The sequence below is a fragment of the Anopheles funestus genome, chromosome 2RL (genome assembly GCF_943734845.2).
Source record: "Anopheles funestus chromosome 2RL, idAnoFuneDA-416_04, whole genome shotgun sequence".
NCBI classification, from domain to species: domain Eukaryota; kingdom Metazoa; phylum Arthropoda; class Insecta; order Diptera; family Culicidae; genus Anopheles; species Anopheles funestus.
Window position 1 is genome coordinate 92,174,733 of NC_064598.1, and position 24,286 is coordinate 92,199,018.

Genomic DNA, 24,286 nt, shown 5'->3' on the forward strand with positions numbered 1-24,286 from the left:
CCACCCACCGAACTAACGAAAACGGTGAAGGAAGCGCGATAGGACGTCATCAAGAAAAGCTTCCTTGCGTTTGAGGAATGGATCGTGAAAAAATTCAATTACGGCTCACCCTTTACGAACCGGCCAAATTTCGGGAAGCTGAACATCGGGCGGGTCCGGTGCCTCACCGGCGGGCTAGCCGATGGGTTTCTTAACGTATACAGCGCAATATTTCTTTTTAATTGAATAACGTCCCCATTTTTCTTGAAATCCCTCACCAACGAGCACACCCGTTGGATTGGTTGTAGTTCCGTTTTTTTTGTTCTTCCTTCAACGCGCAAATGTAATATTATGGACAAGCGGGCACGAAAGTGTCAGCACCTCATCGACGCACTCAAATTTGACACGAACTCAAAAGCGTACAGAAATTCAATTAAAATCCTGCCCCTCGTGGCGATGGCCGCCGGAGCCGTTTTGCTTGTTTAATTTACTGTTAATGGTCAGCATTAATCAACATGTGGATTGTGGAGCCAGCAGAACGACCATCAGCGGAGTGCAATGGTCATCGCCATCACTATATTTAGAAAACTGATTTTAACTAGTTTAAAATTAATCAAAACACATTGTCATCATTGTCCAAAGGGAAATGCAAGATCGTTGTACATTTGTGGTCATTAAATAGTTTATTTTTTTCAGCAATCAAAAACAACTTACTGTCCTACTACTGTCAACCAGGCGCGTGACATTTCACTCTATGTACATTTTTTTTTAAACGAAAGTAGTATAATAATCATTGCATTATTGTGCGTTTTTTGCGCACGCATTTCAAACCGGCTACAATAACGGCTATTATGATATTAATTCTAAAACTGGTACAAGTTTCTATGTTCTCTGTGTTGCTATTCTATTGCTTCTGTTTTTGCTAATGTGATACATTTGCTGTATGCATTATTTACAAGACCTCAATATAAGACGTTTTATACAGGGAAGGGCAGCACCTGCTTTAAATTTATATCTATTTTCTTAAATTAACCTTCTTTTAGTTAAGTACAAAAAAAAATTAAGCATTGCCACTTACAGGGTTTGTCGCACCTTTAAGGGGTTTTTGTTCAATTCGATAAGGAAGGAAGTAAAGTTTCTTTAAACCAATTTTATGTTAAGGCCAATTTGTTTTGCATAATTTTCTTCGCAACAATTTCAAACCTTCCTGAAACGAATTCACGGTGATTTATGCGATTCTTTCGAAAACAATAATTTATATCGTAACTTATCATCATTCTGTGTGCGTGTGTTTTTTTCTGGATCCTCATTTGAGCGCTTTTCTCCATTCATTAATCCTTTTGATTCTTAAGAAACTCAACACTAATCTCCCAATCCTCCCAAAAATTTGGTTGTTTAGAATGAAATGAAAATTAACTCAACATCACTATCACCTTCCCGGTACGGCTTCGCTTGATCGTTTTCTCTCTCCCTTTCTTTTTCGCTCCGATCGTAGCGTGTGCAGCTTGCTTCCGGGACGTGCATCAATGCGGAAAACCAGAAGCTACATTTCCCGAGGGGAGGTTGAATTTATTTTTGCTCCGGTTTTGCACACACACAAAAAAGAACCCCGCTGCCGCTGGCCACACAGTCTCGCATGGTGATAATGGTTATAATCACCACGTTGCGAATGAAAAATACGTCGCCATCACCAAAGCGCCCGAGTTCCGAGGATGTATAATGATGATTTTGCATCAAGGTAACTCGTTTCGGCACAAGGTGACGATCGGTGTGTAGAGATGGAGCCGGCAATGGGGGCAGAGTTTAGAATTTCATTCATTCACATTTTGATACGTGACGTGTCTGGATGACGTTTCATCGAAATCAAACGTTTGAGGGGGGAATTTCTGGTTGTTTTTTTGTTTTCGTCGAAGATTATTTTCGTGTGTCCTACGTGTGTTGAAGGGGACCCAGGCAGCATCGTGTTTTTTGTTGTGTAATTTGTGGCAATTTGCGGGTTTCGACGGATCAAAAAGTGACCACTGCTTGACGTTTGTCACGCTAGCCACGATGGCACGCACACAGTTGGAAACAGAAGCCCGAATATATCCCCCGGCGGCTACCACAGTGTCGGGTACAAGGAAGGAATGTGGCGAGTAATTATAGGAGTGTCTTACGAGAAATCTTGCCTTTGAACGGGACAATTCGTCAGACATGAGACGCGGGATCGAATCGGGATTGTTTGATTGCCGGATCGGTGTTACGGGTGTTTGTGGCGAAGACTTAATTTATCATGCTGACCGATGTGCGTGTTGCTCGAAACAGACTAATTTGATTAATTGAGTGTCCTAATGAACCAGAATGAACTCCAAAGCTTTGGAGATTAAGAATGGAGATGAATCTCTTGCTTATTCTATCGCGTACAATGTCTCTTTGTTCGCTTCCAATTCGTTTTGGCAATACCGTCGCATAAATACAAAATAATTAGTTGATCTTTGTGCACAACGATCTCGAACGATCATCATTGGAGCGGAAGGTAGAGGCCGGATGGTACTGCTTCGTCTAAAGAGTATATGAGCTATCTGGCTGGCTTCGTGGTGGGATATGTGGCCTTGGTTCCTTAGCTTAAGATATCACTATGCCCGTTCTGGCGTAACATTTCCAATCGCAGCTCATGCTCACGTGCCTTCAGCCTCAGTGCAGCGATGGACGAGCTGCGGCGATCGGCCTGCGGTGGAGACGCGGAACCCGATGGTGGTGGATGCTGTGGCGGCGGTTGTAATGCGGCCTGAGGAACTGGCATAACGGGTGGCAACGCGGTCGGCGAGATGGGTGGCGATGCCGGCGAGGTTGGAACGGGACCGGATGGAATGTTCGGTGGCCCAGGCGCCATATAATCCACCCCGGACGGCGGTGGCTTCGATGACGGTGGCATCGAAGGTGGTGCACGCTGGGCTGCCGAAATGTTTGCCAACAGCGTCTGGAAGGAGGCGGTCGGTGTATAGAGCGTACCGACACCCGGCGGTAACAACGGTGGCGGTGGCGCTCTGCAAAATTCGTCAACGAAGGAAGAGAACGGTGAGACACTTATTAGGGGCGAGAGAAAAATAGAATCAACATTCGGCAGTCATAATGGTCGGTGACGGACGGGACGTAGCCCGGCCGGGAGATACTTACCGGTGGAACTGGTTGAAGTAAGCCGAGGGTAACACGTGGCTAGCGCCAAGCGATGGATAACGGAACGCGGCTAAGCTGGCCGCATCGAACGGTTTGCGCAGGTTGAATCCAAGATGGCTGAACGGGTTGGGTGGTAGGGATGGTGAGACGACCGTTGCCGACGGGACTTGGGCCGCACCGGACAGGTACGGATTGTACGGATGTCCCTGCGGTCCGACCTTTTCCTGTTTGCGCCATTTCGCCCTTCGGTTCTGGAACCAAACCTGCCGTGGAGAAGCGATAAAAGAAAAACAAGCGAAGGGAAGCGGAAGCGGTTAAAACATGAGGCAAAATTGAATTACGGAAAATTACTACTCTTCCACGGTGCACGTTCTGGGCATGCAGTGAAAAGAGCGTACGCAATTTAAGTAGGAAATCGTGCGAAACAATCGCGCTCATACACAAAACCCGAATGCGGATGCGTCCGCCATGGTTGCGGACGGTCTCTTGCTCCAAAATCCCACAACTCCGGGCCGCCATTATAGAATTATCGTACAAACACTCGACAATCGCGCACCGGCGCAGAGACACGAATTCGATGTACGGCGTAACCGAAAAAATGCCCCTCGCCGAACGACAGACAACATTTAGCGTGATGATAATTTAATAAAACTTCAGCAATACCCGTAGATACCCGATGAAATGGGGGATGATGTCTCAGCCAATGGCCTCGAACGCAAACGTGCCCGTCCGTACTTTTCAATTACTTTAATGTCGTTCTCGGAATCGAAATTGGGATTCTCGACCCATTCTCTTCCCATGGGTCGTCGATGTATGGTGCGTCAAATTTTGGATTCGTTCGCCGTTGAGGGAATTCATAATTTTGCGTCCGGAAAGTCATTTCGGGCTGGCGTTCGAGGATGCAGCGAAGGAACAGAGCAATGATCATATGCTTCGTCTTACGTGCACGCGATGATTATTTGATGATGGATATGAAGGGAGGAAGAGGGCCAACTAACAAGTGGTAGGAGGTATTCGTGATATTAAAAATGTCCTTCAGATTTGGACAGGAAATAAGAGTTTAAGAATGGATTTAAGTTTCAAAACATAAAGCTCCTAAAATGGCTCATATCTTTTTTATGATAATTAATTCGGGAGGTCCTCAAAACCAATCTCCAATTTCCAGTGGAACTCTAACAATCTATAGTTGCTTCTTTAGGTTCTCCCAACTTTGGGGGATGTTGTATATTAAACTCTCTCAATTAAGGTGAAACTATGCAGTCCTTTAAAGTAGCAGAGAGATTGATGGAGATCACTATCGCCGGTGTGCTTCGAAGATCTTTCACTATCCTTCGTTTAGCATAAACTCAACTAACGGCAACCATGAACGAAACGTTCCATCATCTTCCCGTACCGAGTGACTAGCATTTACTACTTTGTTGAGACCCTCTTTAAGAATCATTAAACAGCGATAAAACCCTTAGCATAAGTGTCTCCCACCATCGGGAGCGCGACCGGCTCGTTACCAGCAAATGACTCAAGGCGATGGCTCTTCTCGGTAAGAGGTCATATCTTGCCGCTCGTTGCACGGGTAATTGACGTACCTTAGCACCAGTGCCTTCGGGGCTGGCAGCTGATTGGTGCAATTAACACTGCTGCCCACCCTCCAGAAGGAGTCCCGCCTTCACCTCCAACCGAAGGGCCACTCCAACCATTCCCAAAGTCTGAGAAAACCAATCGTCAGCGCGTGTCCGAACACCGTACGAAGTTCGGAACGATGCAGATTTCAATTCCCAACTTTTGCCCAAACACTTCAATCTGGGTTCCCCGCTCGGACAACCAACGCTTTAGGCTTTGGGCGAGGGAGTATCCAATTTACCACATCCTGATTTATGGTCCGTAAACACTTAAAACCAATATTATCATTATTGAATTCGCATTCAAAGAGTGTGCTGCGAAACCATTCCACAGCGCAGGAAGTGGAAAAATATATGCTCAGTTTTATGTAAACACTCTCGCAGCGGGCGATTGCCTCGCTTGTTGCACTGTGAGTTGCAAGTGGCAATGGTGATGATGGCGTTGGTTTTCTCACCGCGCTGTTTGCGAGTACCCGCAGAACAATGGCGACCGTTGGACGATGTCGATGAAGTTTTATTGTTATGCACGCAAGCGTGGGCAGTCGAGAACTCCGAAACTGACCATCGTTACAATTTGCAAACGAACGATCGAAAGAAATCGCTTGTTTATGACTTCTTTTTGATGCACTTGGGTTGCGAGTACTGTGCGTTAACAGCTACGAGATAATTTGCCTCATGAAACAACTGCAAACTGTAATGAGAAGGTGACACAAGTGCGTACACAAGCTCATTTGCACGGGAAATGAATGGTTTCTTCCTTTGGGAGTGTCATTACCTGGAGAAACAACCTTTTGGCAGCGGTGGTGTGAAGAGAATGTTCCAGCAGCTGTTGCATCTGGTCCGATGTCATTGGCGATTTACAAATCAATTAATATTGCATATGCGAGCCTGCGCATTACTTCGGTTTCACAGCTTTTCGGACGGTTCCCTAGATAAGCATCTAAACGTGCATTCGGGCCGGCTGATTAGCGGGTGATACTGGGAATTTCGAAAACCCGACTTCGAACCATGCCGCTTCCCAAAAGCGCTGACTCGTTAGCAATAATTTTGTGTCTCGTTTTCGGAGGTCCCGGCGGTTTCGGGTCTCCGCAAACGTGACCTGCATCAGCGGCATACAAACACACACGCACACAGAGACACTCAAAATGAACGCCAAGACGAGAACGGCGATGGTAGTGCAACAGGTGATTAGCGGATCCGTGGACATCGTTAGCCCGGTCTGTACGTCCACACGGAAAGGAAACGAAACGGACCCAAAACCATCCTGTGGGCAACGGCCTCCCGGGGTGAATTAGATTAACAAAAGCACCATGCTGCGCTCAAAACACATAATTTTTATCTTCCCGTTTTTAACCGATCTCCCCTACCCTCGTACCGATCGTACCCAACGCCGGACGATTTCGATTTCATCCTTCGCTTGGTGTTGCGTACCGCAGTCATACATACAAAAACGCATGGATCGATTCCTTGTTTTTGCGCCTGTGACGAAGATTCGGATCAATCGATATTACTCCATGATACGGGGATGTGTGAAGTGACATGGGAAAAAGGAGGAGGGTAAACGAAGAGAACCAACAACAAAACCAAACCAAGAAACTCGCTTCTCATAAATACATAATCGAAACTAATTCTCGCTCTATTCTTCCCCATTGTTTATGACGCGCGGCGCATCCGCCACGGGAATGATATTCGGCATCCTTTTGTCTTTGGCCAGGCTGCTGCCCACGGCGGGATCGGTTTACATAAAGCGACCGTCCTTTCTCGCGGAGAAAGAAAAACCAATTACACCCCGGGAACGCACTGGAACGCAAAAGACCCGCCGGAGCAAGAATGTTAAGACGCTTTTGGGTAATATATATTTTTTTTTGTTTGGTTTTCGCTACGCATGCTTAAAGTAATTCGCTGGATTGAATTTAAATTATTGATCATCTTAGAGCGTTACGTTTGCTGCCGCTGGAGCCACACTAATCGGGTTGTAAAGTGCGCCATTTTAGAGGGCAAGGGCGCCTATTAGCGATGGTTTTGTTTGCTCTCGGGTGGACGTTCGATCCGGTTGGTAGAGGTAATTTGTCATCGAAATTGAATTTTGATCAACGTTTCAATGAAGCAAAGATGAGAATTTGATTATCTAAAGAAATTAGTGCTTGATGCCATTCGTTAAAAAAACAACTACAGTTTGAAAAGTTTCGGGAAAAAACATCATCCCAAGAGTGATATCTTGAGTCAAGAATGACAAAGAACAACACGGTAACTGTATGTTATTTTTATCAGCATTTCATCAAGCGTCAGCCTCAATCCATCAATCATTCAACCAACCAGAAGTGACTTTCCTCCCAAGCCACAGATTGGTATAGAAAAGGGATAAGATCTTACTTCCAATCAAAAGCTGCACTGGGCAGTATTTGGTTGATTCGTTTATTTAACTAAATACGTATCTGTCAGCGCCACTCACCATTGAGTCGTTTGCAGCACGAAGTTCGAACGGTCAAATGTTTACGACGAGTAAATGATATAAATTTGATTAGAACCTCCATCCGGGTGGTCTACGTATGGGAACAGGCTGGTCCATAGGGAACGAATACTTCGCACACACTCCTACACACCTTCTACCCGCTGATTAGCAACGCTTTTCACGATGGTTTTTGTTTTCTTTCCTTTCCCCGATTACGATCGTGATCGCGAGTCCGCTGAAGCGATGTTTTGTACGAGCGATATCTTCCAATCCGGCGTCTGCCTGCGTGAATTGATAGACCAACTGAGCTGTGAGGGTTCAGTTTCAGTAACTCGTTTATGTCACTGTCTATCGCACCCATGTGCATCGTGGAGAGTGTTTCCACGAGCGTGTATTCCAAAAAGGGTCAAGGGAAAGATCTCAAATCTCACCACCAACTCCTGCTGCGAACACTTCCACATACGTACGAAAAACTCCACGCTCAACATTTCCCTGTTCCCGAGGATCGTGGCTTTCGCTGTCAGGTCGAGGCCTTCCGTCCGACAAGAGACGATTAATATCATGAGCAAACATTAAGCGCTTGTAATGGAACCATTAACGCGATCTCGTTCGAACGTTTGCCAACCCGTCCCGGGGTCGTGAGAAGTCGTCCAACAAAAAAACCCGCGAAACAGCTAATGAAGGCTGAATGCAAAAACGGGCACGATGTGTGGTTCTGCACGTGCTGTCAAAACGTTTTCCCAATCTAAAGTGCGAAGCTGTCACGTTTGGCAATTGAACGACTTCGGGATATACATCGCAGAAGAGATTAAGGCTTTGCTTGATCAGAAGAACGAACTAGTTCGAAGTGGATTGTTTAATATTTCAAAATCTAAACATGTTTCAACCAAAATTGGACGAACTTTATTCCAAGCTTTACCAAAAAACGAATTCCACCTCAATACCAGGGATCACTTCACATATCATTTTCCGCGTGAAGAGATCCCAATCGGGGAAGACAAATATAGCTTTACGCCATCAAGAAGATCGCCCCCTCTGCCAGACATATAATTTAGTATTATTAGATTAGACCGTAATTAATGAGTGATAATGTTACCACCTACGTGATTTCCGGTCGGGCGTGGAGGAGTTTCGTCTGCACTCGAGTTCGAACCCGCGGGCGATGGGTTATAGTGAGCAGTAATTAGCAGGAAGCTGATGCTGTGGGATTTGGCTATGGGGAGAGGTTAACCGTCTCGTCTCAATATGATGTTGAGCTTGAGGAAAGGAATACGAAGTTATAGAAACAACTTAACCAAACACCATCATCAACAAGGTTTGCAGAAGTAGGTCTACTTTGTTCGATAGCAAGCAAGCTCAAATTGTGTTGTAATTTGTTTAAATCTTATTTGAATGATTTTAAGTAATTAATATAAAGTTCTTTATACGAAGACACTTGATCCTTGCACATTCAACTTAATCTAGATGATTGAAGCATAATCTCATACGATCAGACAGGATACTGTCCTGCAGATCAAAACAAATTGTTTCACCCATAAAAACCCCGCACCAATACCGACCGTGTCGACATTTACCGTGGTAGCGGCAAAGTGGCTCGTGTCACCGATAAACGTGTTTAGTGTCATCTTATCGAACATCCAAATCTTGTCGTGTGGTTCGTAGAATCTCGGCAAAGCCCAGTGCTGCTGCCGGCTGGCGCCTTTTGAAAGAAATCCGTCCTTCTTTTGCCCGAAAAGCAAAACACCACCGGCCGCGATCTGTTCGGATTCTGTCCGTTTCCGTTTTGATTCCATCTTTACCGCTCGATCGTCTGTGTCTGACTGTTCGTCTGACACCGCTATCCACCTGTCCCTAGTGGCATTGGTTGGTGCGTTCTGTTTCTGACATTGCCGACGATGTTCCGGAACTTGTAACGCTCGATCTGATTGCTTTCGTGCCCGGCTCGACCTGCGTTGCCGACGGTATGCGCGGCGACCATGTCAGAACCGTGGGATTTTATGTCGCAACTTGTGACGATCGTGTCGGGTGCAGTGTCGTAATGAGCCGATGGAACGAGTGGATATTTGTTCATTGTGACCATCGTCGACAGATTCATCTCTGATCGAGGGTCAACTGGAATTGGATGATGATTATGTTTGTAAGGGATGATTGTTTAGTTTTGAGCTGTGGATGATCTGGCGCATCCTAACAATCGTTGGAACTCTACATTTTATGGGATCTTCTTGCAACTTGAAGAACCTTTCTTTTTCATATCTTCCTTTAATTATAATGAATTTCACTGTGGAAACTAATGTGTAAACAGTTCCATGTAAACAACATCAAATAGCATCATTTCTAGTTAAAAGAAACAATCCTTATCCAAACAACGAATTCGCAAAATCAAACTCGCTAAAGAGGCCTCACATTCCAGAGCTATCTTAAATACTCTGACGCCGTGCTCTGTCTGTCTGGGGCCCAAAAACATCGATGGAACAGAAGTAGTTACGAAAAACCGAAGAATTTTTATCTACTCGCTATAAATCCCTACAGCCAGAAGCTTCCTCATTCACCGTTCGTTCGTTGCCGCTTTGCTGGAGAAATAATTAAATTTTCAGTTTTGATAAATGTTTCTTCCCAAATCGCAGCTCCCAGACTTGCGGATTACTTACTACGAGGGGTTTTTGGTTTTGTTTTGTCGCGATCGAATACTTTTAAGGTGAATGCGGAACGCACTGGAGCATCCTGAAGTGTTCAAATTGTCCAACCAACCAAAAGTCCAATTCTTATTCTACATGCAATTGGAACATGCAAAGCAAAGAGTAAAGAAAAAAAAAACATCCTCCATTGGAAAGCTTCACTGGTGGGTTCTGACAGCTGATATGCAGTTGATATGGCGTCGGAAGGCGTCGATAGAAGCGTCCACCAAAAACGTTGAAGAATCGCAGGCTCGGCGCGGCGCGAGGGTCGTCAGGCGACGGTTTGCGCCGAGGGAACAGATTATCGTTAATTAAATATGCAAATATTTGACCCTCGCAAGATTAAATTAAGAGCATCGTTTGCTCTTCACCGTCCCCGCACGCTGTTCGCTTTTTTTTTTGGGTAGTGGCCGGTGCCGACCGAGCGAAAGGAAGAACGACACGCCACAAACGAGACGAGACGAGACAAAACAGAAATAAACCGAAAGCAGAAAAAAAAACAGGCTAAAACCACAATGCCGCCGCCAATTTTGATTGTGCGCGCTCTCGCAGTGGACCACACCACCATCATCATCATCACCCTCGGTCCAATCGATTAGGACGGAAATTTATATGAACGACGGTAATTAAACTGTCAAAATAATTTAGAAAATTAATCAAAAAAACTGAAACGAAAAATTAGGTCTTGGACAATGCCGCCGCCCGGCAGCAGCTGAGTGGTGGTATGGTAGGTACGGTACAGGCCTTGTTATACTCCTGGTGAGACCCCCAAAAATGAAGGAATGTGGACCAGCAGCAGCAACAACGACAAAAAATGGTCACAATAATTTGCTCACGCCATAGTAGTTCGCTAACCAGCGTACAAACACACTCAAGGTATTTTTGTTTTTTTGGTTGTTTTTTATACCAAAGTGAGAGTAGAAAAACTGAGAAAACATAAAATATAAATTATATTTTTCACGAGCAAAATCAAGAACGGGCGGGCAAAGGTAATGGAAATGGTCGGGAACGGATCATTTATATTCTGCCGGGGTGTTAACCGGCCGAATATGGAGCTATATTATGGTCCAGGGCGCTTGGCAGGAATTTTCATTTAAATCGAAACAAACCAAAACAACAAAAATAAGCACACACATATCGAGCTACACTCAATAAAAAAGAAAGAAATGAACGTCATTCAGCTGGTTAGTATCGATACAGCAAAAAAGACACATCTAAACGAATAGCCTTAAATCCTATTACGTGCTAAGAGGAACCTTTATGAAAACCCGATGCCGGCTGGGCGAATGAATTACAGTGACAAATGAGAGATTAACGAGTGGTTTCCTGTGTCACGTTGAAAGGTTACGTTAGCCGCTGCGGCCACATGATGTGATGCGTTTTGCCGTTTGGTATTTGCTCATCAGATGGCTTAAAAAAAGGTGATGAAGTGAGAAGCTTTCTACTGCCCTTTTTGCTAGCTATTAAGAAGGTATTGCTGAGGTATTATACGAAACGGGAGATTTTAAGACAAAAAAATTGAGCTATTAATTAAGACTAGCTGGTTTGCGGCTTAGCCGAGGCATGTAATTCTTAAAAAACGAAACACCGACAACAGATGAGTTTCAGAAACTAATACCAGTGACCAGTTTTCGCGATCTTCGCACTTCTAGTAGGAAACCCTTTGTGTGCCAACGCACAAATTCTGCACATGTGGCACATGCCCAGGTAGGAAGGGACAATACTAAAGGGTCACAACTTCCGGTCCCCTTTCGTGAAACACAAAGAAAGTCAAAGGTGCTGCACATTCCGTTATCTTGCATGTTTGACTGTTTCTGCTACAAAAGAACGAATGCGCAAAGCGCAACAGAAACGCTATTATTAACAGCAGCCCCGAGTTTGGAGGAAATTTGCATCCAGAAATCGAATCAATCAAATGTTCTGCATCATTTATTGGCTTAATGTGATATGATCATTGCTGCGCCCATGCGTAGCCAAACCGTTTCTCGCTCTCTGTCTCATTCTCGTTCTCGTCCCCAAATCGATCGCTGGACGAATGCAGAGTTACACAATTTGCTTACTGGCCCCCAAAAAGTAGTTCCATTGTGAACGTGCGTTTCGCACGATGGAATTGTTACTTTCGCGCAGGACTGTTTTTTTTTGTTTTGCGTGAGCAAAAAAGGAAAAGAAAGATGCGGTTTGTGTTGTTGGGAGAAAATCAAAATTTAATTAAACTCTCCTAAAGCTTGTACATGCTGGTGTCCTTCAATTAAACTCATTAGCAGAATACAAGAGTGAATGGTGAATGGTACATTTGGTATGGAACGAGAAAAGCCCCCATTTCTGTTGGATGGTTTTGAAAAATAAACCCAACATTTATGTTTCGATGTGTAAAACAACGAAATAAAAAACAACAACGAATTGGAAGCGAGTGCATGAATTACAGATTGTTTTGCGGGATTGTGTTCCCATATTGTGTGATGGGCAGTTATGGGCAGCCATTTATGATGAAACTGTTTGATTTCTTGCAAAGTTATCATTTCCAATTCGATCAATAATTGAACGATTCCCCATTCCGAGGTTTTGTGATTTTTTTTTCTTCTCTCTCTCTCTCACTGCACTAGAGATGGCCGATGGCCCCTATGTTATTTCTGCCGGATAAATGAAACGTTTAGATGCGGTCCGAACGCATTCTAAGGGCCACTCAATGGATGCACACGTTGGATCAGACGCTCGTTTTTTGGCCCGAAAGCAAACGTATCCAAATTAAAGATAAACATTAACATATCGGCCCAATCACACTCTCTAGCCCAATTTAGCGTTTCCCTGATCTTCACCTAAACCGGTGTACGCAACGATCGTTAAATGATTGTGTATGATTATATGCAATAAAATTAATTAGCAAACTACGATGAATCAAACGGGGTGGCGATAAAGGTGCGGAATTGCAGGAAAACCCTTAAATGTAAGGGTTGGACTCAGCTCTCTCTCTTTCTCTTAAGATATCGGTAGGTATTTTATGCAAATATCCTGAGCGTACAGGATGTTTGGACCAGGATGGGAACAGTGGGAAAATGCAGGAGGAAAACATCCCTCCACCCCTTCCGGTCCGGTTTTCCATCGCGTCCTCATTCGTGTTCTGCGAAACCGACGATTGCAATGATATGCCTTCGGGATAAATTCGTGAGACCCGCTAATAACGATCTCGCAACGATCGCTCACTTTTGCTCTCTTTTAGCATTTGTTTTGTTTTTTTTTTGCTATGATTCTTTTCTTCTTCCACTGTTTTCCTGACCAAGAAATAAGGATAAGCGGAAGGACAAGTAGCAACTACTGCTTTTCGGAGATTCGCAACCAGAAACACCTCATCTAAGCGCAACCTCATCCATGCCACCAGCAATGAATTGCATCCCATGTCCGCCCAATAACAGAGATTTGTCTAATAGAAAAATCGTGATTATCCACGTAACGGGCTGTAAATTATGCTCCGGTATTAATGCCGCCGGGTCGGAGGTGGCCGCGTAATGGATAAATCGTGAAATTGATAGCCCGCGAGCAGGTGATGAGTGGGTAGAAGAAGCGATTGTGAAAATTTCACAGCACACCTAATGGATAACAATAAAATGGACCCATTTCGCTCACCGTTTGGCACGAAAACAATCATCAAAATGTCGGAAAATTTGCAGTTTGCAAGTGTGGATAAGAGTGGACCAACCAAAATGGTAGTTTAGTGGGGGGTTTTTCTTTCCTTCTTTGTTTGTTTGCCCACTGTACTAATGTCCTGGTTGGGAGTGAGCTCACGAACTGCTGGAACCCCGTTTGGATGCCTCCCCTCAATTGTATTATGTGTTTATCTTCCAAAATGGCCCATTGGATGGTTTTTATGTTTCGTTTTTTGTTACTAAATGAACCTTAATTTGAGTTTCACGTCAAGCACCTCAAGCACTACACCAAGGGTCATAAACTGCGCCCGTAGGATCTCAAAGGGGTTTTTTTTCTTTTTGTTCTTCTGTTCAGAGCATTTCCTTTTATCCTGTATCCCTTTTAGAATGACCGCTCAATAACCCTGGTAGATTAGCTAATTATCCTTAATTTCGAATGGCCTCGTTTAGGTGACTACGCATGCACCTTAATGTGACGTTACCTCATTCGCAGAAGGGCCCCGTTTGTACGCACATATATCTATTTGCATAAATTAGAGGGCTGCGGCGATAAAAAAAGGAAACTAAAATTCAATTATGCCATTTACGCGCACTAGGATATCGTGGCCGGTCGGTGAAGCTTTTTGGATCGCCACCCATGGTGGTGTAAGGTGTAAAATCATCGTCATAAAAAACAACTAATTAAAGCAATAAATTTCCGGCCCGCTCTGACCGTTTGCTTGTAGCCATTGCTTATCCTCCTCTCTGTCTCTTTCCCTTCCCACTTCCCTTTTTCTCTCGCTCGCTCACCTGTGTTGAGTGAATAGAGTTCAAACAAAAATATCACTCACCGGTCCGGACTTACCCGATAGACCATTTAGACGACAGTAGATCCATTAAACATTCTTCCCCAATGCATGCGATCCGTAGGCAAAATGGTTGCCCAAGCCTTGGTGCAGCACACTCACACTAAGGCCAAACAAATCGTCCACCAAGCAGAGTAACGGGCTAGTAAGGGCTAGCCGTAATCGTAGGTGACATTGCTTCAATTTAGTTCGTAATTAAATCTATCTAAATTTATCGCCTACCCAACCGGGGCACTCCCACCCCCCCGGGGGGCAGGTTGGCGTAGTCCGGTTTTTGTTCCGGCACCACACAGACACAGAGGGCTAACAATTATGGAGCTTGCTTTTTCTTGGGCCTTCTTTGCCCCTAGCTCATTTACTTGGCTTCCCTTATTCCTTGGGCATGTTTAAGATTCATTTCCTTCACTTTATATACAAACACACAGCGAGTACATACCCAACCTAACAGTGTTGTTGGCCAACATACGACAAATTAGCTTGCTCACGAACACTACGACCCCGCACGAGCACGAGGTGCTGCATGTATTCATTTTTATGCGTGATTCAACATCGTGTCTTATACCTATTGCTCCCATTCTGGTGCCCCATAACATGGTTGTGTATGCATAAAAGATAAACGATTTCGCCAACCACTCCTTCCCCCCTCAAAATCCCATTCCTTGGAAACCGGAATAAAGCCACACCAGACTAGACTGCTCTCCAATCCAATGGTGCGGCTGTGTTGTGGTTGTGGTGTATGAAATTTGTGTCGATGTTTTCTTGGGCCCGTTTATGTAGCGTACCCGCTGTGTCCTACTGAATTCCCATGTTCACTCCACCCATCGCACGACGCCGGCACTCGGGAGGGGAAAATTCATCGCCCAGTACATGCATCCACTTCCATCGTACGGTATGGGTTTTGTATGGTTGGCTTTCTGGTTCCCTTCGGTCCTACGATCATCAGGTGGGGATTTCAACGGATCTCTCTATGTATGTGGCAAAACACGATCGAACGCAAACATGCATACCGCATGCATGCCAAGCACCAACCAGCAGCATAATAAATATGCTAATGAACGTGTTTATGCGCCGAAGCATGTGGGATGCACCGTGGGAGAAGGGATGTGAATACGTGATCGACGATAATCTGTTTGTTTAACTAACCGGCCATTGGATTTTTCCATCGTGTCGTACTGAGCGAATCAATAGCATTTCAACATGAACGGGACAGCAAGGAGCGCGATTACTTGCTTTCCTTGTCGTCGTCAGCGTGAGGTTTCCGTTGTTCCTTGAGGTAAGAGTATTTGTATTATGTTGAAAAAAAACAGCTCCTTTTCTTCGTATATTAGCTCTGAATATAACCTTCTCTGATCCTTGGTTTCACTTTTAAAGTTTAAGAAATATCAGGATAAAATATTAAACATTCTTAAGCTTTTAATAAATTAGTTCTAATATATAGTCAACCCCAAGCAGTCAACCCCACTATCATATTTTTTATTATATTTATTTATTTTTTTTTTTTTTTGCTCGGTTAGAACGGCCTGGCCGTATCAAGACTTATTTCACCACGTAGCAGGATAGTCAGTCCATGCTACGGGGAGACGGTCCGGATGGGATTTGAACCCGGTCCCTGCCGTGTGGACGGGCGCCGTTTTTCACATGCACCACCGGGCCGCCCCAAAAGTGTGTCTAGGTAATATCAAAGGGGCTTTTGACGGCCTCTAGGACATAACTTCTATTTTATTATATTTATATTTCAATATTATTTTACGAGACACCATTGGCTACCGCAAAGTCGGTAGTATTCAATTTAATAGCTTGTTGTTAGTTTGTCTGTGATAGTTCAGACAATTTTTCAAACAAACCCTAAAATCACAACTTCTTGTGGAAAGCGCTCCGCTAATCACTGAAGCTAATTACTTCATCACACCGTATCGGATATAACTAAATTGAATTTCCAAACTACATACGCTCCAATTTCGCACACATACAATCCCACAAAACTCTTCCCTTAAAAAAAGAAAACAAAAAGTTACGGAGAGTGTGCAAACGTTCCCGAACGCGAACTAATTTAATTTGCTTCCCTTTTAACAACCAATTGGTAGAAAAGTTGTACTAATGACGTTGCGTGATATGTTTGCCGTGCTGCCTTCCAGAGCAGCCAACGAATGTCATTGGCGAATAAGATGCCAGGAGGCAAACAGCGAGTAAAATATATCGCCCACTTCCTCCTAGATTTAGTTTGTTTTAAGTTTGTTTTGCATCAACACAACAACTGAACGAAAAAAAAGCGCACGAACTGTTAGGAAAGCTGCCACATCGAAAGGGTTGGAACCGTAAATGAGGGTAGAGTGATGTTCCCAAGTTTTTCGCTGGACGCTTGCGTTCGTGCGCCGTTTCCTGTTTTCCAGTGCGCTAGCCAACTTCCTAGAACGTGCGCAGTCAAACGCGATGGTAGACATCATTATGACTCACCTGTATTCGGGCCTCGGTCAGTCCTATTTTCATCGCTAGCTCTTCTCTGGAAGAATGGAAGAAAAGAAGAAAAAAACGGAATTAAAAATAATATAAAACTTTTCAAGTAAATAAACGTTTCTAAAAAGGGCGTTCAGATGCAAGAAACATATGAAGTAATTTTTAAACGCTTTTGACGATATAGAGAAGTCACTCCCCTTAGTGTTGCTACAAACTATCGTTATCATTTCTTGCAATTAAAAAAAAACATTTATGTCCTTTTTTTCTTACCGCAACTATTGAGAATGCGTGAGCATGGTTTGAGCACTCATTTAGCTGCAGTGCAAAACAGAACAACGAACGCAGGCCAACGAAAAAAAAACACTGCGATCTCGGAAGTCCCCACAAATGGGTGCAAAAATTGCCGCGATGATCGATAAGCGATGTGAGTAATTAAATTTTAATCAATATGCAAATTGTATTATGTTTTATGCTAATGCATCTCCCCCCCCGGTCACACTGTATCCTTTAGCGTTCTTGCGCCATCGCTGGTAACTGCAGTTTTATTTGTCGTGTGGTGTTCATTCCTTTCGTGGTCGTAGATGTGGTGGCACGAACCAAATAAAGCGACAAATAACGTTTAACCTCCTTCTCGATCCGTTTTCCCTCTGGAGGGATCTGTTAAGGGATTCCCGGGGCGTTTCCCGGTGACATTGTGATGCCGGACCTGAGGCGGATGATTATCGATAAGCCCATGTTTATTTATTGTGTTAGCGACCTTTTACGACAGAACTGATGGTGGAAAAGCTCGGCAAATGGAAACACACAGCTCAAAATGCCCGTCCGTCAGCCGTGTCGTCAAGCGTTATGATTAATTATGAATACAACTGCCACGAGGTCGGCTAATGAGTGTGCGTTTGCAAAACAAACACAAACTCAATTCCAGCACGCAAAAGTACCGGTGAACGTTTCTACTGTGATGCAATTTGTATTTCTCTTTTGTAAAAGTAGCATTTCAAAATATTGGTACGTTGTTTTATAGCAAAATAATATTGCGAGATCAATTGAAGCGCATTCATTTAAAATGCCTTCAGTGAATGCAATGAATTGTGATGACTTGGCATCATCAGAATAAACGTCATTATTGCATCAAACTGATAATTGATGTCAAAATGTCAAACCCCTTGTTTATGATAGTGGTCAATTAGTTCGTTCCTTTTTACCGCACCGTAAGTACTGTTGGTTCGACATTGGTGGAAAACATGTTATCAGTGAATATTTTAAAACTCTCGGCACGCACAAATAATTGCAACGTTCAGCGGAATGGAAGAGATATGATTTTATAATTCATATTAATTAAATGTATGTACATTTTAATCTTGCGTGTCAGTATATATGTGTGTTAGTAGAAGACGAACATGCTCAACAATATACCCCTCTTCGGTAGAGTAACGATCACGTTGAACAGTAAAAATGCTACAGTTTTGATCGGCTTAGCCGGTTTTTGTTTTTTGCTTTAGGCAGATGCACAACCGTCGGCTGTGTCGTTGTGACAACACAGGATCGGAACAGCGTGTTTGCACTTTCCCAAAAAACCAGACAGAACTACCAGAGGAGTCACAAGCGGCTAGAGGCTAGAGTAATGGGTGTGTGGAAATAAGGGTAGGAAGAAAAGGGAGTCATGTTTAAGAGGTGGTGGTGCATAATTTGGTGCATTTCGCACCCGAGCATGAAATTATAATGCCACGCAAAAACTTTTAAAGCACACTAGATGGGTCGGCCTGTGTGTTAAGACGGCGGGCGACCGGGTGTAGAGGAAATGGTACAGTGTGGCACTGTTATTATTGTTAGTGAATTACTACTATGCAATGCCGCCCGAGCACGAAAGTACGGTAGAGTGATACACCGTCACAGCACCAAAAGGGTGGACACATAAGGTGCATTTGACTAAGGACACACAGACACACACTCTATCAACGGGTGTGCTTGTGCAACTGTGACCAAAGTGTTGGTGGTTTTGTGCTGTGGGTAATGAAATGTTGATTAAATAATTGTCGTGGTCAAGCAGGGGTATCCCGGTGTTTCCCACAGTGCTTGCTCCCTGGTGCACGGTCGCTACCCGGTGATGCTATTTGTTTTGTACAACGACAATAATTGGAATCCATTACATTGTCACTCACCGAAACGTTTGCAACGATTGCAGTGATTGAGAGTGGAGGCGAAATAATGATGGTGGCTATTGCACCAACTAATTTACATCCCTTTTGCCGCGCGGCATTGTGATGAATTGTGAATTGTGTTCATATACGGTTTTAATAATATTAACAATATTATGTTTGGTAGAAGTATTGCCCAGTATTGATTTGCATTCGTGTCGCATTTTACAATAACATATTCATTATTTTTAAAATATTTTTGAGAACAAAAACTCTTAAAAAAATCATTGTGATGGCCCGACATAAAGTGCGACGATTATGCAAATGGTATTGGTAGACCTACTGAAATAATGGGAGGACACAAAGAGTTGAGAGCTACATTAACACCCTTTAAATCTTTTCAGCTGATTTCGAAGTTAAATAACATTCATAACCATGTGTGCAACAAAAATGTACTTTAGATAAAGCTGTCGCAATGTGATCAGGTCAATATGGATTATTCATGTGTTTCTGCCTTGTTCGGTCGTAGCAGTCTTCTAAACCGTTCGCAATCTTGCGACATAGTCATGTAATATCCGGTCTTTCTGTACGGTCGCGTCTTCTTCCGTTTATTTTCCGAGAATGGATGTAGCAGAGTCTTACTTTCTCTATTAATAATACGATTATTAAGAGTTATAAGGTAACGAACGTGTCAACATTTGCACTCCTTCTGTATCCGAAATTGTTGGCGCTTGTAGGGTTCAATATGTATGTCTTACAATATTGCACTACATTACTTATTTCCTTTCGTCGGTTGTGGGGACACCAAACAAAAATAATAAAAAAAATGTATAAATTTGTCAATCACTTACAGATGTAGCAAGAATGGGAAATTTAGATAAATTTATAAATTGTTGTATTTTAATGCGAATTTGTTGCAATAAGTTTCTTTTCACTCAAATAATGCTTTAAATTAAAAAAATAATAAGAAATGAGTAAAAAAAATTTAAAAAATTTTCAACTCGAAAATTTCATAAGGCTTACCCCTTACGTTTTTTTTGGGAAATTTTGCAAAAAAATGAAATTGATTTATTTTAATGCCAATCGGTTGCAATGTGTTTCTTTTCACTCAAGAAATACTTTAAATAAACAAAAGAGTGAAAAATAATAAAAAAATCAAAAAAATCAAAAAAATGAAAATTTACTAAGGCTCATTTTTGCACCAAGTTTTGCCTATAACTCGGTCGATATCCAACGGATCGCCAATCTTTAACCTGTGGTCGATAGATGGCACCAATGACTACATTTTCTTCTTGGACGGCCATGCTCTCAGATGTCTGTGTCAGAAGTTATTCGAGGAACCAAGTTCCTTACCCTGTTGAAGAAAATGTAAAATTTTTTTCATTTTTGCACCAAGTTTTGCCTATAACTCGGTCGGTATCCAACGGATCGCCAATCTTTAACCTGTGGTCGATAGATGGTATCAATGGCTACATTTTCTTCCTGGACAGCCATGCTCTCAGGTGTCCGTGCCGGATGAATGAATGAGAAAATGTAAAATTTTCCTCATTTTTGAGCAATGTAGCAAAATTTTTAAATGTGATATATTTTAATGGGAATTTGTTGCAATGTGTTTCTTTTCACTCAAATAATGCTTTAAATTAAAAAAAGAATAAAAAATCAGAAATTTTTTTTTTTAAATTTTCAACTCGAAAATTTCATAAGGCTTACCCCTTGCCATTTTTTTGAGTAATTTTGAAAAAAAAAATAAAATTGATTTATTTTAATGCCAATTGGTTGCAATAAGGTTCTTTTCACTCAAATAATGCTTTAAATAAAATAAATAATAAAAAAATTAAAAAAAATCTTAAAAAATTGCCAACATCCTAAGCAGAGGCGGATCCCGTTTCATGTCCTTGCCGATCAGACTAGCCCGCTTGTTCGCTTATACAGGTTTTATAGTCAGGCAAATCGAGAAGTATATTCATTTGGCTAGTTTTGGGTATAGTACACATCTATTCCGTTTCAACTCATGTCTACCAAACGTTTCGTTTCAACTCATTTATTTACCCATTTTGCAACTCGACTTTTGCAATGGCATGACCAGCATACCTGTCTGTAATCTGTTGCCCAATATTTCATTAATTCTTCAATTCATAGGACTCGTTATAGAAGTAAGTCCTCCATTGTCCTTCTAGATATACGTCAGGATCTAGATTGTGTTATAGAAATTGGGCATCAAAGTCATCGCACTAGCGCTAGGTTGAACAGTAATCCAATATCAAATTCCCTAAATTTGAATAATTCTAAATTTCTTTTTAATATAATAATTTCCATTTAGTCTTAAGTAAACATCTACTAGAACCTTCCATAGAAAAAAAGTACAACTTACCTAGTAAACACATCCGGATAGTGCGTGCGCGAGAAAGCTTTCTCCAGCTCCTCTAGCTGAAAGCTCGTAAAGGTCGTCCGGTACCGTCGCTGTTTCCTCTTTGGCGTAAAATCATCCCCACCGTCGTCACTGTGTGGATCCGACAGTGGACTGTTCGGATCACCGCCACTGCTACCCATCAGTTGTCCCGTGCTTGCACTGCGCTCCAGTGGACTGCCCTGCGGTGGCCGTGCCTCATGGGGTCCGATATCCTCCAGCCGGTTACCCTCGTCCGATATGCCCATTGGTCGACTGGGCTGATCTAGGTTCGCAAGCCGTGCGATGTTGTAAATTTTGAACCGGTATTACGCGCTCGCACTTGTGCGCGAGCGTCTCTCCTGTTGTGTGTCTCGAACAGGGGCACTCGGTGGGCGCTCCCGTTGTCTTTGCCCAAACAAAAAAATGCGTTCCCAGTGATCCTGCTTACTCGCACAATCCTAAGGATGGGTTACGGTGCAGAACTGTAACCTGGAACCTGTGTGGAAGAAGGAAAAAAAGGAAACGAAACACACATAAGAAACCATCTCACATACATACGAGCGAAAAAGTGAAAATCCTTTCGGCCAACCACCGTTCAACGGCGGCGCAAAACAGGGAAGCTATGGATAATGAGCATTAATTTTACTAAATTTAATCAAATGATCGAAAACTTCATTTACAAGATAAACGATTTTTTCGTTTGCTGTTGCCTTCATAATTTTGCGGTACGCTTAAAAGATAACACTCGCCGGGAGCCATTACCTGTCCCGGGCTGTTATGCGTATTAAATGGATAAAATTGCTGCTTGTACCCGGAAACGGGTCATCCCGCTGATTGAAGTAGTTTCGTGCTGATATGAGTTTAAAAGCTACCTTCAATCTTGCCGTATCGTTTTCTTTTTTGCCTTACTTTAATCGGAAGCAGGATCATTTATCACACCTTGGAAAGCTACAAAGCAGTAGAAGTAATTGAATGGTTTAAGGATATTAATTTTTTGTACTTCTTCCATTGTATCGAGAATAATTGGAGAAGAGAGAAGAAATCCCTGATTGTATCTGATCGATACAGCACAAATTTTCCCATTAACAGAGATAATTTTAAATATTATAACACTAGACACGAGATTACATGTCAACGTACCAAATATAACCCTAAAAGCGAAGGCACACCTCAAGCACACAATGGAACAAGGTAACAGAACAAGTTAATTTTCTCGCCTGACCATAAGCTGTTTGCTCATTGCGGTGAGCCACTTACTTCGATGCGGTTTGTTACGCGGTACTCCGTAGCCCTTCCGAGACATTCCATCATTCATCCATCAGCCCCGAAAACCCCATCGCGAAGAAGGTGTCCGCGAGATGATGGTGGAAAATGGATGAGAAGAAAGAATTCCATGAGCGCATTACAATTGGCATGCAACACGAGATGAATCTTTAAACAGTCGGGCACAGGGTTGCATCCCGCAAAACCCTGTATGGAGCAAACACAAGAGACAGCAACGCAACCACAGGACGGAAACCCACGTAAAGTGCGCTGAAGGGCAATGAAGGGGCGGCAAAAAAAGCCAACGTCTCAGCTAACGATAGCCGTTGAACTGTATGGAGTGTGTGTGTGTGTGTTTTTTTTTTGCTTCGGTTACAACTCTATTTACCAATCATCCTTTATTGGATAGTCACAATCGAAACGCTGATCGATCGATGCGGCGCGAAATAGCGAGAGAGAAAAAAACACACACACAGCAAAGGAAATGTACGGAAACGAGGCAAAAACATGTTGCCCGTGCGCGATGATCGCGTTGTGTTAAATGAGAAAAACGGCGATTGCGAGATGGAGAAGACTAGCAAAAACGAAAAAAAGCCAACCTGTAGCCAACAAGCGAACAAAAACTATAACTTCGCACAAACCGGGCCCAACCTGACAAAACGGAACGCGTGTGGAGGCAGGTTGGTCCAGGTGGTGAGCAGTTAGCCCTAGAAGCGCCCTGAACTTGTCAGCACTGTGTACGAGAAAGGATGCAATTGCGATTGAAATTACCGTGAAGATCGTTCTACTGCCGCTCGCAACAACGAATCTCGAGCGCCCGCGTTTTTGAGTTCATTTACAGACTTAATTATTTATGGAGTGTAGCAGTAATTGATGCTACCTACTGTAGCGGGAGCTAGTTTTTCATCTTGCGCTACTGTTGGGAGAGTTTTTTATGGTTTCCACTCACTTTGTGCGTTTCAACGCGATGTACTTTTCTGTACGAGTTTTTCCCCAAGGGATAGCTGCAGATGTTGTGCTAGAATTGTAGAGGAAGGAAGTTCCTATATATGGGTAAAGAACCTATCAATTCTTTCGATGATCAAGAGCTTGGAAAAACGCATTAATTGCTTCACCAGCACGAGAAGTCCTTTCCAAACTCCGCACAAGGTCACAGCACACCGTACCTTACGGACGTTCATTTCACTTAGGAACAAGTTTTCCCTTAAACTTACAACCTCACATTCAACACGTTTCAATAAACCCTAAAAAAACAGTTCAAGCGCCAAAATTCATGTCAGTTTTCTACCACTTCTCGCCGCTTCAAAGCATCGCTTCGCGCTGCTAACGCTGCATGCGAATAAGTGTGAAACCAAATGATTATCATAATTGCGTTGATAATAATGATTACATTTATTAATATTGTGATTATTTTTGCTTCCTTCGTTCATGGGGTTGAAATCTTATCACGGCACTCATCATGTTCAAGATGAATCCGACAGCGCCCGGTACATTCAAAATGGAAAGCTCGAAGAAACATGTACCAAACTTGCCTCTTTCTAGCAGCGGCAGGAAGCCGATTTTGAATCGATTTTATTTAATAAGGAAAATTAAATACTAATAATTGTAATTTTCTGTAACGAACATCATTAAAATGGATATTGAATTTTCGTACCAGCTATTCCAAAAAGCGGGGAAATCG

General features: G+C 43.0%; 1 protein-coding gene across 2 annotated transcripts in view; it reads right to left on the minus strand.

Moving 5' to 3' along the window:
• Positions 1-636: 636 nt before the first annotated feature.
• LOC125766260 (homeobox protein aristaless) overlaps positions 637-24,286 on the minus strand; it is a 69,353-nt gene continuing 45,703 nt past the window's right edge. Inside the window, exons 2-5 of one of the 2 annotated variants that reach the window (XM_049432056.1) lie at positions 21,325-21,838; positions 16,819-16,864; positions 3,136-3,398; positions 637-3,005 (exon numbers count right to left, since the gene is read on the minus strand). In XM_049432056.1, coding sequence (XP_049288013.1) covers positions 2,579-3,005; positions 3,136-3,398; positions 16,819-16,864; positions 21,325-21,608 — 1,020 coding nt within the window. In that variant the 5' untranslated portion in view covers positions 21,609-21,838 and the 3' untranslated portion in view covers positions 637-2,578. Of the gene's footprint in view, positions 3,045-3,135; positions 3,399-16,818; positions 16,865-21,324; positions 21,839-24,286 lie in introns of both variants that reach the window. The other variant, XM_049432055.1, reaches the window with a different exon arrangement.